Source organism: Cryptomeria japonica, chromosome 8 (assembly GCF_030272615.1).
Source record: "Cryptomeria japonica chromosome 8, Sugi_1.0, whole genome shotgun sequence".
In the NCBI taxonomy this organism is placed as follows: domain Eukaryota; kingdom Viridiplantae; phylum Streptophyta; class Pinopsida; order Cupressales; family Cupressaceae; genus Cryptomeria; species Cryptomeria japonica.
Window position 1 is genome coordinate 710,646,626 of NC_081412.1, and position 13,032 is coordinate 710,659,657.

The following is a 13,032-nucleotide window of genomic DNA, read 5'->3' on the forward strand; positions in this document are numbered from 1 at the left end:
TGTAGGGGCATTCCTTTGTCAAATGTCCGGTAATCTAACAAATGTCGTAGAAAGCCTTCTTGGGGCAGGACCCCTTGGTGTGTCCGTCACTCCTACAGTTCGTACACCACACGTCGTTTTCTTCAGTCTTACTTGTACTCCCCTTCATGGCTTTGAATTATTTCAGCATTCGTTCCATGTCCTTTTGGAGTGTGTGCACCTTTTTGCTCGATTCGCCACCGCTGCTGCTTTCCCCTTTAGAGTCTTCATCATCGTCGGATGAGTATTTATTACTTTTCTTCTTCTTTGATGTTTTGTGTTCGCTCTCAAGGTCCATCGCCCTATTATAGGCATCGTCATATGATGTTGGGGGTACAATTTTCATCTTCTTCCGTAGGGAGGATTTCAACCCTTCAACGAACCATCATTTCTTCAACCCATCTGCGGGTTGGCTTTCCATTATACCCAACAGTTCTTTCAGCCTCAGGCTATATGCCCGTACTATCTCCTTGGGGCCTTGTTTGGTACTGTATATCTCGGCTACGATTTCATTGTCATCATGGAGCAACCGAAACTCCTCCTTGAATTCCTTTTGTAGATTGGCTCATGTGGCCACTTTTTTCTTGTCAACATCGGAGTACCAGTCTATGGCAACTCCGCGTAACGTGGCTGGGAACTATTGTACCCACTCATCCTGGTCCGTCACTCCGTTGGCGGACCAAATAGTTTCACATGTACGACAGTGCCGTACAGGGTCTTCCTTGCTGTCCCCTGTGAACTTTAGCAATTTCTGTTTACTTGCCATCCCATCGTTGGGTCTTGCTCCTCTGATGCCTTGTGTGCTTGTACCTGGTGATCCTCCGCCTCCGCCTCCTGCACCTGACCCTCCACTCGTGGGTCTTCCGGAGAAGGTTGGTGACCCTGAACCGAACAAATTGCCTCCCGTACGGTACCCTTGTGTTCCCTCAGCACCTTCGGCCGTACCATCACCTTCGGTCATCTCCCTTTGGTTGGTTGTCTCCCTCTGGTTGTCCTCTGAAATGGACAAGTTCTTTAGTAGGTCTCTGGTAGCATCGATCAGGTTTAGATTTCGTCTTGTTTGTTCCACCAACTCTTCGCGACTTCTTATCCCATGGTGGTATTCTGGCAAACTGTAGAGTTCTCCTTCGGCACCCTCCGTGACTTCTTCTAGGTTCCCTTCGAGCAACCCTACAACAGTGTAGAGAGTGTAATTCTCTCCGTCTATCTCTGCCTCGACAACCTTCGTGACACCTCCTGGGTTCCCTTCGAGAAACCCCTCGGTCGGTTGTCCGTCGGCAAGCTGTGTTAGCCTACGCCTTCGTTCTATCTGTTGTCTAAGATTCAACGCTCTTTGTGCCACTTCCCATTCGTCACTTTGTATCTTTTTATTTTTGTCTTTATTTAGTATATTGGGCATAATTCTCTCCGTCTATCTCTGCCTTGGCAACCTTCGTGACACCTCCTGGGTTCCCTTCGAGAAACCCCTCGGTCGGTCGTCCGTCGGCAAGCTGCGTTAGCCTACGCCTTCGTTCTATCTGTTGTCTAAGATTCAACGCTCTTTGTGCCACTTCCCATTCGTCACTTTGTATCTTTTTATTTTTGTCTTTATTTAGTATATTGGGCATAAATCACTTCTGTACACAGCAAGCACATACCATGTACACAACCAAACAAAAAAAAATCTTTTATTACTTCTTCCCTTGCACATAATGTATGTCACTGACACACTCATTACAATGGGGGTGTTCTTATTTATTCTCGCTGACCGTCAGAGTTCATGTATTGCGCTCCTCTTCTTGGCGCTCCCTAAATTCTCGTAGAATTTGCTGCCGTCGGTTCTCTAGGTAGATGTCTTCCCTTCGGTTCTGGAGAGCCAAAAAGCCTTGTGCCAAAAGGTTAGGCAGTTGGCTCTTCAACCGATTCACAACGGGGCTTACTCCGAGCGAACTCCACACAACATCTTCTGGGACATTTTCGGCGGTGGCTTCCCTCCGTATGTGTGTTTCGATTGCCGCCTGTAGGATGCAGGAGAAATCCTTCGTGAGTGTCTTTTCCCCGTCGAACAATTCGTCGGGTTCTTTGTCAGGGTCACTCGTTCCTTCTGGTAATGGTTGTCCCATTATCCGTGTGCCATGTAGTACGTCCTTTTCCCGTTGCTCCCAGGTTTTTACTTAGGCAACAACACCAAATGTTTTCTCCGTAGGGTGTGTTGTCCTCATTTTTGTTTTCAAAAATGAAGGACCACTACAAAAAAAATTTGTTAAAAAATGAAATTTTTTATTCTGACACGCTTCCCGAGGCAGAATTTCGACTAATCCTTGGACTGGATTAATCCTTAGTCCATCCTCGAACTATGTTTCGAATTTCGTTGAATTCTGGGTTCGTTTGCTATGTCTTTCCTTCAATTTCGGGTTTTAAAACCCCGACTGCAGGTGGAGAATTTTTTTCAAACCGCAAGTTTTAATGGTATTCATTGTTTTGGTCTTTGTAGGGGAATTTTTGGCTTATTACATGTGCACTTTTATTCAAGGATGAATACTTGTAATTTGTTTTAAATTTCCCTTTTATTGTTTTTATCTTTTTTATTGTTTTTGTTTTTGTTTAGTTAAAATAGGGATTTTTTGGTTAAATTACAAGTAAACTTGCAGTTTGGTCTAAAAACCCCTACTTTAATGGTTTTTACATGTAATAGGGATTTTAAATCCCCATTACATATGTTCAAGCAAGTATAACTTGTTGTAGGGATTTTATTTCCCTTTTACAAGTATTTAAAACTTGCATTTCTCTCCAAAAAACCCGATTTTGCCTTGCAAGTGCATTTTTGACAATTTTAAACTTGCAGTTTGGTCTAAAAAACCCGATTTTGCCTGGTAAGTGAAAAAGTGCAATTTTAAACTTGTCATATGTCCCAAAAAACCCGAATTTGGCCTTGTAAGTGAAAAAGTGAAAATTAGAACTTGTCATATGTTCTAAAAAACCCGATTTTCATATACTTATGCATTTCGAACTTGTCATATGTTCTAAAAAACCCAATTTTCACATACTTAGGCATTTTGAACTTGTCATATGTCCTAAAAAACCCGATTTTCACATACTTCTGCATTTCGAACTTGTCTTTTTCTCCCAAAAACCCGATTTGCAAGAAAATCGTTTTTGTTGAACTTTTCAAGGCAAATTTTTTTGGAAGATTTGTTGGAGGAGGAAGGCGTTTTGGTTTCTATCCTATTTTCATGCATTCTTGGACACTTTTCATGCCACATGGAGGTTGTTTTTGCTGGTTTTTAGCTTCATAACAACAACACGTTTTTCCAAAAAACCACGTTTTTAATCCTTTGGGATGCCACGAATCTTCAAGGAGATGAATCATTTTGGTTAGGAGTACCGAGGCATTGAGGGTTAAGAAGTATTCAAGCATTTTCTATGCCATTTTACACTTGTTTGCTGCCACGTTTTTCCACAAAAAACGTTTTTTTCCAAAACGTGGCAAGGGTTTAGTGTTGCGGTTTGTTCTCTATTTATTGGATATTCTTCTCCATTCCAAGTTTGTTGCATTTTTGGAGAAGCATTTTCAGTTTCAAAAAAGGTATGTTCTCTTTCCTTTCTTTCCTTCATTTTGTTATTTTCTTGTTTTCTTAGTTTTCTTTCTTAGTTGCATTTTTTGGAATGTGTTCTTCTTCCCCCAAAAATCGGTTTTTGTGAGAGAAATCTTCCCTTTGGTATGCAATTTTTGAGTTGCATTGTTCTTCCCATATTTCCCTCTTTACTTTTATTCGGATTTTAAAATCCCGATTACAAGTTCGCTGGAAATTCTTATTCTTCCCTTACAGTTAAGGATTTTAACCATTTTTGGTTAAAACTCCAAGTTGAAAAGTGTGAAATACCCCTCCATTTCAAATTCGGGTTTTAAAAACCGGATTACATGTTGAAGAGTTCTTCCCATTTTCATGAAAATGACATTTCCTAATTTTCCCATTTCTATCCATTCACGTTTCCCACATCCGTCATTTTCCATCCATTTCTCCATTTGCAAATTTACAAGTGTACTTGCATTCGGGTTTTAAAACCCCGCTTGCATGTATGTTCTTTCCAACTTGTATACTTGCGAAAATTTCCCCAAGATCCGAAATTGGTCAAAGTCAAGATTTTCCCATTTCCATATATTTCCCCTCTTCCTCTCACAAAATCGTGAAGTTCTAGAATTGAAGTTTTACCCATTTGGAGAAAGAAGAATGATATTTGCAGCTGACTATGATGTTGCCTTAACTCTTTTAAGTCTTCATCACAACATTCCAGGTTCACAATCAATGTCAGATTTGCCGGCATCTCCAGCTCCAAAGAAGATGAAATATAAATATGACAAATATCAGAATGAGGTAGCACCTTCCCAGGTTTCTTCTCCTTTGGATCGCATCAGAGACACGGAAATAGGGCATGTTGATATGTCAGAATTCGTCAAGAGGATAGAAGATCCATAGGATAATAACTTGCAGCTGCTGTTGGACAGCCATATCCATCATGCATCTTCTTTCCCGGTGGCTGCCTTAGAACCTGAGTTCGTTCTTGCCTGCGCCCACCATTTTGACAAAGAGTCAAGAGTCATAAAAAATGATGATGGCGAAGCTATAATCCGTCTCGATGCAGATACGATCGAGAAGGTTTTCAGAATACCTCCTGCACCTGTTTATATGGAAATCTCCAAAGAAAGTGCAACGGAGTATTATGTGAAGAGGGAAAAAGATTGCAAGCGACACATCAATAGGTGGATCCAAGAGTCACGAGCCTCCTTCTCAAGGTGGGCGAAGTTGTACCGCTGCGATTTAAAATGGGAGATAGGAGACACCATCACTCTTCTTAGCAGGATGATGGGCCTTGAGCATTCCAATGTCTTTGAGCCATGGATGTACGAGTTCATCATGTTCATAAGGCAGTCTCATCGTATTTCATAGGGAGAAGTCATCAGCGATGCCTTGTGCGAACAACTTGCAGCAGTTCCTACCACCATGACCTTCTTTATGAATTCATATTTGGTATATTTGGCAGCATCACTTAGACACTTTCCAGGTCTTTCTACCAAGGGTGATCGCTCACTTATACCAGTTTGGGAGTATTATGTCCAGTTGCCGTTGAGACCCAACAGACTGCATTTCAGAAGGGTCCAAGATGCATTCTTCAGTTATTTCATGTGTCAGTTTGACAGAAATCTCAGGAACAAGAGAGTATCAGTTGAGGCATGCGACAAGGTGTGTGAGTATGGATGTTTGCTTTTGCAGTTTCCCACCTTCACCTATATGAGGATCGGATGCTATGGTGGTCAGCCATATATGCTTCCTAGATACCCGACTGATAAGATCATTCTTATGGAGTTGGGAAGACAGATCATGGCTGTCCACACTTTTCAGTTTGCTAAGCACAAGGTTGGAATGGGGATCTCTACCACAAACCCATTGAAAATTGGCTGGTATTCCCTTGTCACGTCTGTGAAGGCTAAGGCCATGGAGACTGAATTGCAGGAAATCAAGCTCAAAAGATTTAAACCTAGAGCTGATTTTGATTATAGGGGTATGAAGGAGAAGATCAAGAAATCTTTTGTGCACGTGCATCGCATTGAGGACATCTGGGTAGATCTCCACACAGAAGCCGAAGTTTTGAAAATGGATTACTGCAGGCTCACTGTTGAGCAAATTGTTGATTTGAACTTGGTGGATATCCCACAAGGGATGATTGATGATGGGCACATACTCGATCCTGAATACATTTCACGGAGGGTTGAGGAAGCTCCACTTCCTTTGATCCAATGGTCGCACAAAGAGTGCATATCCATCCTTGAGAGATTTCAGCCTATCTTGGCCAACACCAACACATGCCTGAAAAGTAATGCTGTTAGACTTATAAAAATCAAGGTTGGTAAAGAAGATGATTCTACGGGGCCTCTTGGACGTAAGTCTGAGATTCAGGTTGACAACAAGGAGGGTGCATCATCTTCGGGCACAAGGATCAAGTTGCGAGTCAGTCGTGCAGTAGTGCTTCCTCCTGAGGAGATGACAGTTCGTGGGAAGGAAAAATCACGATTCCATGTTCAGGTGATCGATCAGGATAATCCAGAAGAGGGGCAGCAATCTGATGATGCTCCCAAGTCTCGAGTTTCAGACTCGCCTCATGAGATCATTCCTCCAGTTTCCATTGAGACGCCTCTCTCCTCCTGATTTTCTTGTGGATGAGTCTCCTTAGAATGCTATTCCCATTTCAACTTATGAGCCATCTCCTGATCCTCAACAAGAGAGTGTGTTGGAAGTTCCTGAGGATATTCCTACTCATATCCAGTTATCAGAAATTGATACTTCCTCTTCTGGTTTTGAAGAATTCATGAGGCAATCTTCGTGCCCATTGGTAACTGAGCAAACCGTGGTTGCTGTCCAAACAGATATTCCGCCCAGGATGACCACGGTGATTCAAACAGAAACTGCTTCTCCTTTGCCTACGGTTGCTACTGGAGGGGACTTGATGACCTTGCCTCCATGGCTTAGTTCTTTTACCCCGAAAGGGAAGAAGCAAGAAATCTCACCTGATGCCTTTGATTACCAACAACTGAAACAATCCAGATCCAAAGTTGCTAAGAAGGCCAAGACTATCTCCAGAGTAACTGTTGACAGCAACAAGATGAAGGTAGCTGAAATTGTGGAACCTATTGCGGATAAGCCACTTGAAGAAATGTCAGATGCCGATTATAAGATTACAAGAATAGAGTTGGGAAAACAGATGCATGAGGTCATTAAACATGATGCTCAGTTTTCTGTTGATTCGCTGGTGCAAAGGTGTGATAAACTTCTAGCAAAGAAAGACAAGCTAGAAGGTGAAAACCGACAACTTATGGCAGCCATTCATAAAATTACAAAACTTGCTGCTGAAGGGAGTAACTCCATAGGTTCTTCTGGTTCCCAAGAATCAATTCGTGGAGTGGAAAGGGCTGCTCAAAAGGTACAAGCACTGGATTCCTGGGTTGATCAACTTTATGATCTATGTGCACAGGTAATGAAAGACATTTTTCAGATGATGTCTAAGTTGGAGATTGTTGAGGAGAAACTGGATCAGACTTCTAATACTTTCAAAAAGAATTTGGAAAGTGTTGAAGAAAGTTTGACAATCTGGCGTACCATGCCCCAACAACAGCTGAGTGTTTTGCAGGATTATGCCATCATCTCTTCCAGGGTCATGTACTTGGAATTTGAAGAACTCCTGGAAAACAAGACCCTTGTTCTTAAATCCCTCATTGAGGAGATCGGTGATGCAAAGAGATTCCGGGGTGAAGTTTTCCGAGATATTGTCTCAATTTGTGAAAGGGCTTCTTGCAACATAGTAAGTCAGGATGGAGAGCTGATTCCAAAAGAAGAAGTTCTTGCTGATTTACAAATGAGGATTCATATTGAATGGAGGAGCGAACAATTCACAGCCGCTTCAATTCAGACATTGATGAAACACGAAGCCTTTCTGCATGAAATCCAGTCTATCCTGGATAAAAACAATTTTGCGCTCCTCTGCTGTTATGACACTATTGTGAAGACCATGGTTGTTGCCAAGAACACCCATGAACCGAATCCTGAGGAACTACAAACGAGCATCCAGAAATTTCAAGGATTTGTGTCCTCACAAAATTCAATTTAAGTGTTTTTCAACACTTAGTTGAATTTTCCCTCTTTTGTAATCTTTAGTTGTAATTTTGTTTTGACAAGTTACATGTAAAAGTATTTTTTGTAAAAAGCAAGTTACACATTACTTGCACTTTTGTAATTACATGTAAGGCAACTACAAGTTGTGTCCAATTAGGACTGTAGTTGGAATAAGTCTTAGTTAGTTATTGAAGTCTCAGTTAGTTATTGAATGAGTCTTGGTGGTTGAGAGAATCTCTCAAGTTAGTTAGGATCCTCCCACCTTTTTCTCAAAGTTCCTCTTCTATAAATACTTGAGGGGTCTATTGTAATTTTTATCTTTTGGGAAAGCAAGCAAAAACTCTGTCAAATTTACAGCAAGAAGTCTTTGAGCTTATGTATGTGAATTGAAAGTTTTTGAAGAATAATAAAGAAGGATTACTCAAGTTTTGAGTCTTTGAGCTACATGTTTGAGTTTGAATCTTTTTATTTCTTCCATGCAAAGTGTTTCTAAAGGAGCTTAGTCTAATCTGATTTGAAGTCTTTGAGCTGCAAATAGAGAAGATTAATTAAAATAGGAAAATCTCTAGAAGGAGCAGCAGGTCTTTGAGCTTGCATCTATTCTTAGGAAAAATTACTGTTTGATGAGAAATAGCAGCAAGTCTTTGAACTTGCATTAGTTCTTGTCTTTGTGTTGAAAGAATAGATTATTCCAGTCTTTGAGCTGTTATCTTTTATTCGTTGTAAAATTTAGTATAGCAAAGGGTAGATAGGACTTCACATAATCAAGTCTTTGAGCTTGATATTGCTGTCCCGTCCCGAAGGAAGTGACGGAAGTCTTTGCACTTTCAGGAAACTTCATTTCCTTTCTCTCATTTCACTTGAAAGTGGTTACTGCTGTTCATATTCAATCGCTATCATTTTCTGTGAAGAGAAAAGGATATTGTCTTTCTTGAAAAAAGAAGAAAGATTGCCTATCCCATCCTATTTTATTTTCAAAGTCGTAGTTAGATAGGGGGAGCCTTCACTTAATTAGGAGAGTTTTTACTCGTGTGCTGTGGTTGAAACCACAATTTTGTATATTTCCCCAAGTGTACAAAATTTTCAACCAACAGGGTGTCAGGTTAAGACATTGCATAAATGACAAAAGTACACAGAATATATGGAACTCACAAGTGTTCTATTGATTCATGATAAGCCAATACATACAATGATAGCAATATGTTCAACTACAATAGCATCTCCAAAGACTGGAAACAGATACAATATAAAGGTGTCTGGTCAGTTACACGGTGCCAACTGCCGACAACCGACAGGTTAACTGCTGACGCTAACACAATTTACCTTAATGCTTAATTACCCGACAACAAGGTCTAGTACAACGGAAAAGAATGCAGATTAAAGATGCAACATGCAAGCTTGCCAACATTCTATCCAAGTTTTCTCATGTCTAAATTTATGGCTAAAGTTTTTTTGAAGGGTGAAGGCAATGCTAGAAACCCCCATTTTGATGCATACAATAGGTATTGGTTAGTATTAGTTTGAGTGCATGTTAGAATAAAAATATTTATCCTATGTGCATGACATATGGGATAGCAGTAATTGTGTTTAGTAAGACTATATGTTTTGATAATTTAGCAAGTGGAAAGCATCTTGAATATTGTAAATGAAGTTTCTGCTCTACTGGGAGGATTTGCCCCTCAAATTAGCATCATGAATATAATATATAAGCATTCTTATGTTCTTATTTTCTATGTATATTTGTGTATTGTCATTATTTTCTTTGCAAGTTCCTGGTAATTGTTATTATTTGTGAATTGTAATTGAATTTGGGGGATATGGGTGTTTATATTTAAATTTGAAGCTAAGCACTCTTTCTCTAGCGTTTCAAAAAGGGTGTATCTTACTTTGGCCCACAATATATAAGGTATTGTATCATACAACGTGCCATCTCAATTAAAGTTTTATTTTTGCACTTTGTTAATATAAAATTGAAATTCGACCCCCAAAAAATACCATGAAATTCTTCCCCCAAAAAATGAAATAAGTGTTAATATATTTTGACGATTTGTTAATTCAATGATGATTGATGATGCAGTGTACATATGCTGTAGAGAAAGGACATATGACTGCTTTTTTTGTGATTTTATTTTGTTTGTAGGAAAAACTGTTTGTAATTTTTTTAAAAATTCCAACAAATGCCATCAGAATGCCCTCTGCTATTTAAAAGCAAAACTATTTAGTAGTATGATTTATAAGTGTCTCTTCAGGTTGAACTTATGATCTTGTTCTTGTTAAATAACATGAATTCTGAAATTGCTTTATGGTATATGTCTAGACAAGTTTTAAAGGACATATAAGGGTTGTTTTCAATTCTCCTAGGCCTGTTCAGTCTTCATTTCATTTATTTAATTTTGAAATCAAGCTCACTCTAACAACATTCTGCTTATAATCACAGCAAAAGAGTTACTGTTATATTCGCATACCATACTTGACATACATGTACATGTGTATATGTAGACACATGTGAATGAGCTATGAAGAACACACCAATGTGGCGATCAATAATTTGTTACCATGCAAACTTCTTGTGTATTAAAATTTTCAGTCTCAGAAAACTTTCCTTGCAATAATAATTCTAATCCATTTCAAAATCATGAATATCATTAATCTGCGGTGGCTTGTCTATTTGGTGAGGAATGGATTTCTTTGCAGTTTTGGGCAAGTATAGTTGTGATAGGTCAACAAAGTATGACATGCTAAAGAAATTTTTACCCAGCTGAAGCTTGAGAGTTAGAACCATGTAAAGTAATTAGTCTGTAGCAATGGCTTCAAATCTCGATTTATTCTGAAATAACTATAATCTATAGTTGTATCAAACTAGTCAAAATACTTGAATTTGTTTCAACATCTTTCAATACTTGGTTAAATCCAGTAGATTTCTGGTCTGTAAACCCATTCCATTTCTTCTTCTTGCTGTTTTTAATACACTGTTTTTAAATTCCTTATGATAATGAGAAGAATAAACCATATTAATCCCAACACATGAGCAAAGTGGATCAATCTGATATGGATGTAGACATGGTAGAATAGCATGAGGGGATGAAATATAATATGAGCAAGCAAAAAGAGTCTGCTATATAAAATTTACTTTAACAGCAAATGTTTATAGCTAACAAGGAGATAATAAAAGGAGCAAAATGAAGCTTAAAAAGTAAGTTTTTAGATAAAATCGAATTAAAAAGATAGCAATAAATTAGTCTAGCTAGCAGGAGAGGTGTATTTGTTTAAATTTCAACACTAGATTAATTATGATACTGGCTCAAATGGTCGAAGTGCTGTATTATTCCTCTGTAATAGGCCCCTTTTTTTGAGTTTCTGCAGGTCAATCTATTTCTTGTTGTACAATATTTGTGCTGACTTAATATCTTGATTCATTTTTTCTAAGCATTGCCATTAGATGAATTAATGAGGGAGTGTGTTGTCAATAACTGGGTGTGTTTTGCTTCGTAAAATGGTAAGAGACTCACAATTAGTATTGATATGTGACAAGACTGCACTTTCAAGTCCAGAGTGACTTTCAGCTTAGCAGAAGTGTTAGAGTCAATATCGTTGATGTTGTGGGCTTTGTGAACTTTAAAAGAGTATGAACTATAGTATGTTCAATGTTTGTGCCTCTATTACAATTAGTCATGTTAATAGATGTTGACCTTAACCAGCATTTATTCAAATATTAATGTGTGATATAGTAAACAGGCAGAGGAAGGGATTCATCAAGTGTTTGAGGAATTGATTGATGAGTATATATTTTGCTTCCACTAAAACTAAAATGTAAAATTGCACTATGCAATTTTAATCAAGGCAGAGTCTTAACAATTATTTTTTACCTTCAATTAAATAACAAGTATTATATGTGATAGAATCAGGATTCTGCTTATCCTGGGCGCTTCATGAAGTTTATTTGGTATTTTTCTGTATCATCAAATTTTTTGTTTGCAAAGGTCACTAAAACACAAATCCTTTGAACCTTGAAATTGAAACTGAGTATGTTTCTAGGGAAGCAACAGTTATTGTAATCTTTTGAACAGAATCTGATTTTTAATTTTCATTTTTTATCATCATGCTATATGTGCTGGGCTATGCCATCAAAAAATCATTACATCGCTTGCCTAGAGAATATAATATATGTTAATTTACGTTGACCTGAATATAATATATGCTAATTAGTCATGTTAATATATGTTGACCTGAACCAGCATTTTAATATCAATGTGTGATGGTAAACAGGCAGAGCAAGGGATTCATCAAGTGTTTTGGGAATTTATTGACGAGTATATATTTTGCTTCCATCAAAACTAAAATTTAAAATTGCACTATGCAATTTAATGAAGGCAGAGTCTGAACAAGTATTTTTACCTTTAATTAAAAACAAGTATTGTATGTGATAAAATCAGGATTCTGCTTAACCCGGGTGTTTCATGAAGTTTGGATGGTATTGTGTGTAGTATCAAAATTTTTATTTGCAAAGATCACTACAACATAAATCGTTTGAACCTTGACATTTGAAATTGAAACCAAGAATGTTTCTATGGAAGCAACTGTTATTGTAATCTATTGAACAGAATCTGATTTTTAATTTTTTAATTTTCATTCTACATGTGCTGCGCTATGTCATCAAGAAATCATTACATCGCTTGTCTAAAGAATATGATATGTAACATAAAGTAAATCACCTAAACCACTTATGGTCATAGTTCATACTATAATATGTTTTAACTTCTTGTTTTGTTTTTCTGTTAATATCTACTTACTATCTTATATCCGATTTTATGTATACCTTGTTCTAACTGTTTTTTTCCTGAATAAAGACTTTACTTAAAGAGCCATGAGAAATTTTATTTTGTCTTATTGCTAGCTTGCAACTATTCATGTTTTATTGAGTTAATGAAAACTTTGTTTGCAATGTCAAAGAGTTAGCATTGCAGTCTAATATCCTAAATTTGGATAACATATTAAGTAGTTATCTTTTGAATTTCTCTACATCTAGAAGATTTTGATATCGGATGTGCTTCTGTGATGACATGTTCAATTTTCTTTTCTCAGAATCTGGAAAGCTTAATACATGGGGTTCTACAGATGATCTAGGTCAAAGCTATGTGACATCCGGGAAGCATGAGGTAAAGATATCAAATTTGTTCAATCTTTAGTTCTGGTAGTGGTAAGACTCTTTTCTCTCTAAGTCTAGGCTACTTATTGTGCATATGCTGAACTTTCTTTTCATACAATATCATAAACAGGAGAATCCTGAGCCTTTTCCATTACAAACAGAAGCTGCTATTGTACAGGCAGCTGCTGGATGGGCACATTGTATTGCTGTAACAGGTACTTT

At 38.0% G+C, this 13,032-nt stretch overlaps 1 protein-coding gene across 17 annotated transcripts in view; it reads left to right on the forward strand.

The window, feature by feature from the left end:
* The window catches only part of LOC131071280 (ultraviolet-B receptor UVR8), a 157,713-nt gene that overhangs the window by 40,926 nt on the left and 103,755 nt on the right, over positions 1-13,032 (forward strand). For all 17 annotated transcript variants that reach the window (XR_009112492.2, XR_009112490.2, XM_058007063.2 and 14 more), the window contains exons 2-3: positions 12,747-12,820; positions 12,941-13,025. Coding sequence is in view for 15 of the 17 variants with exons in the window: in XM_058007063.2 (XP_057863046.1) it covers positions 12,747-12,820; positions 12,941-13,025 (159 nt within the window). In the remaining 2 variants the exon portion in view is untranslated. The remainder of the gene's footprint in view (positions 1-12,746; positions 12,821-12,940; positions 13,026-13,032) is intronic.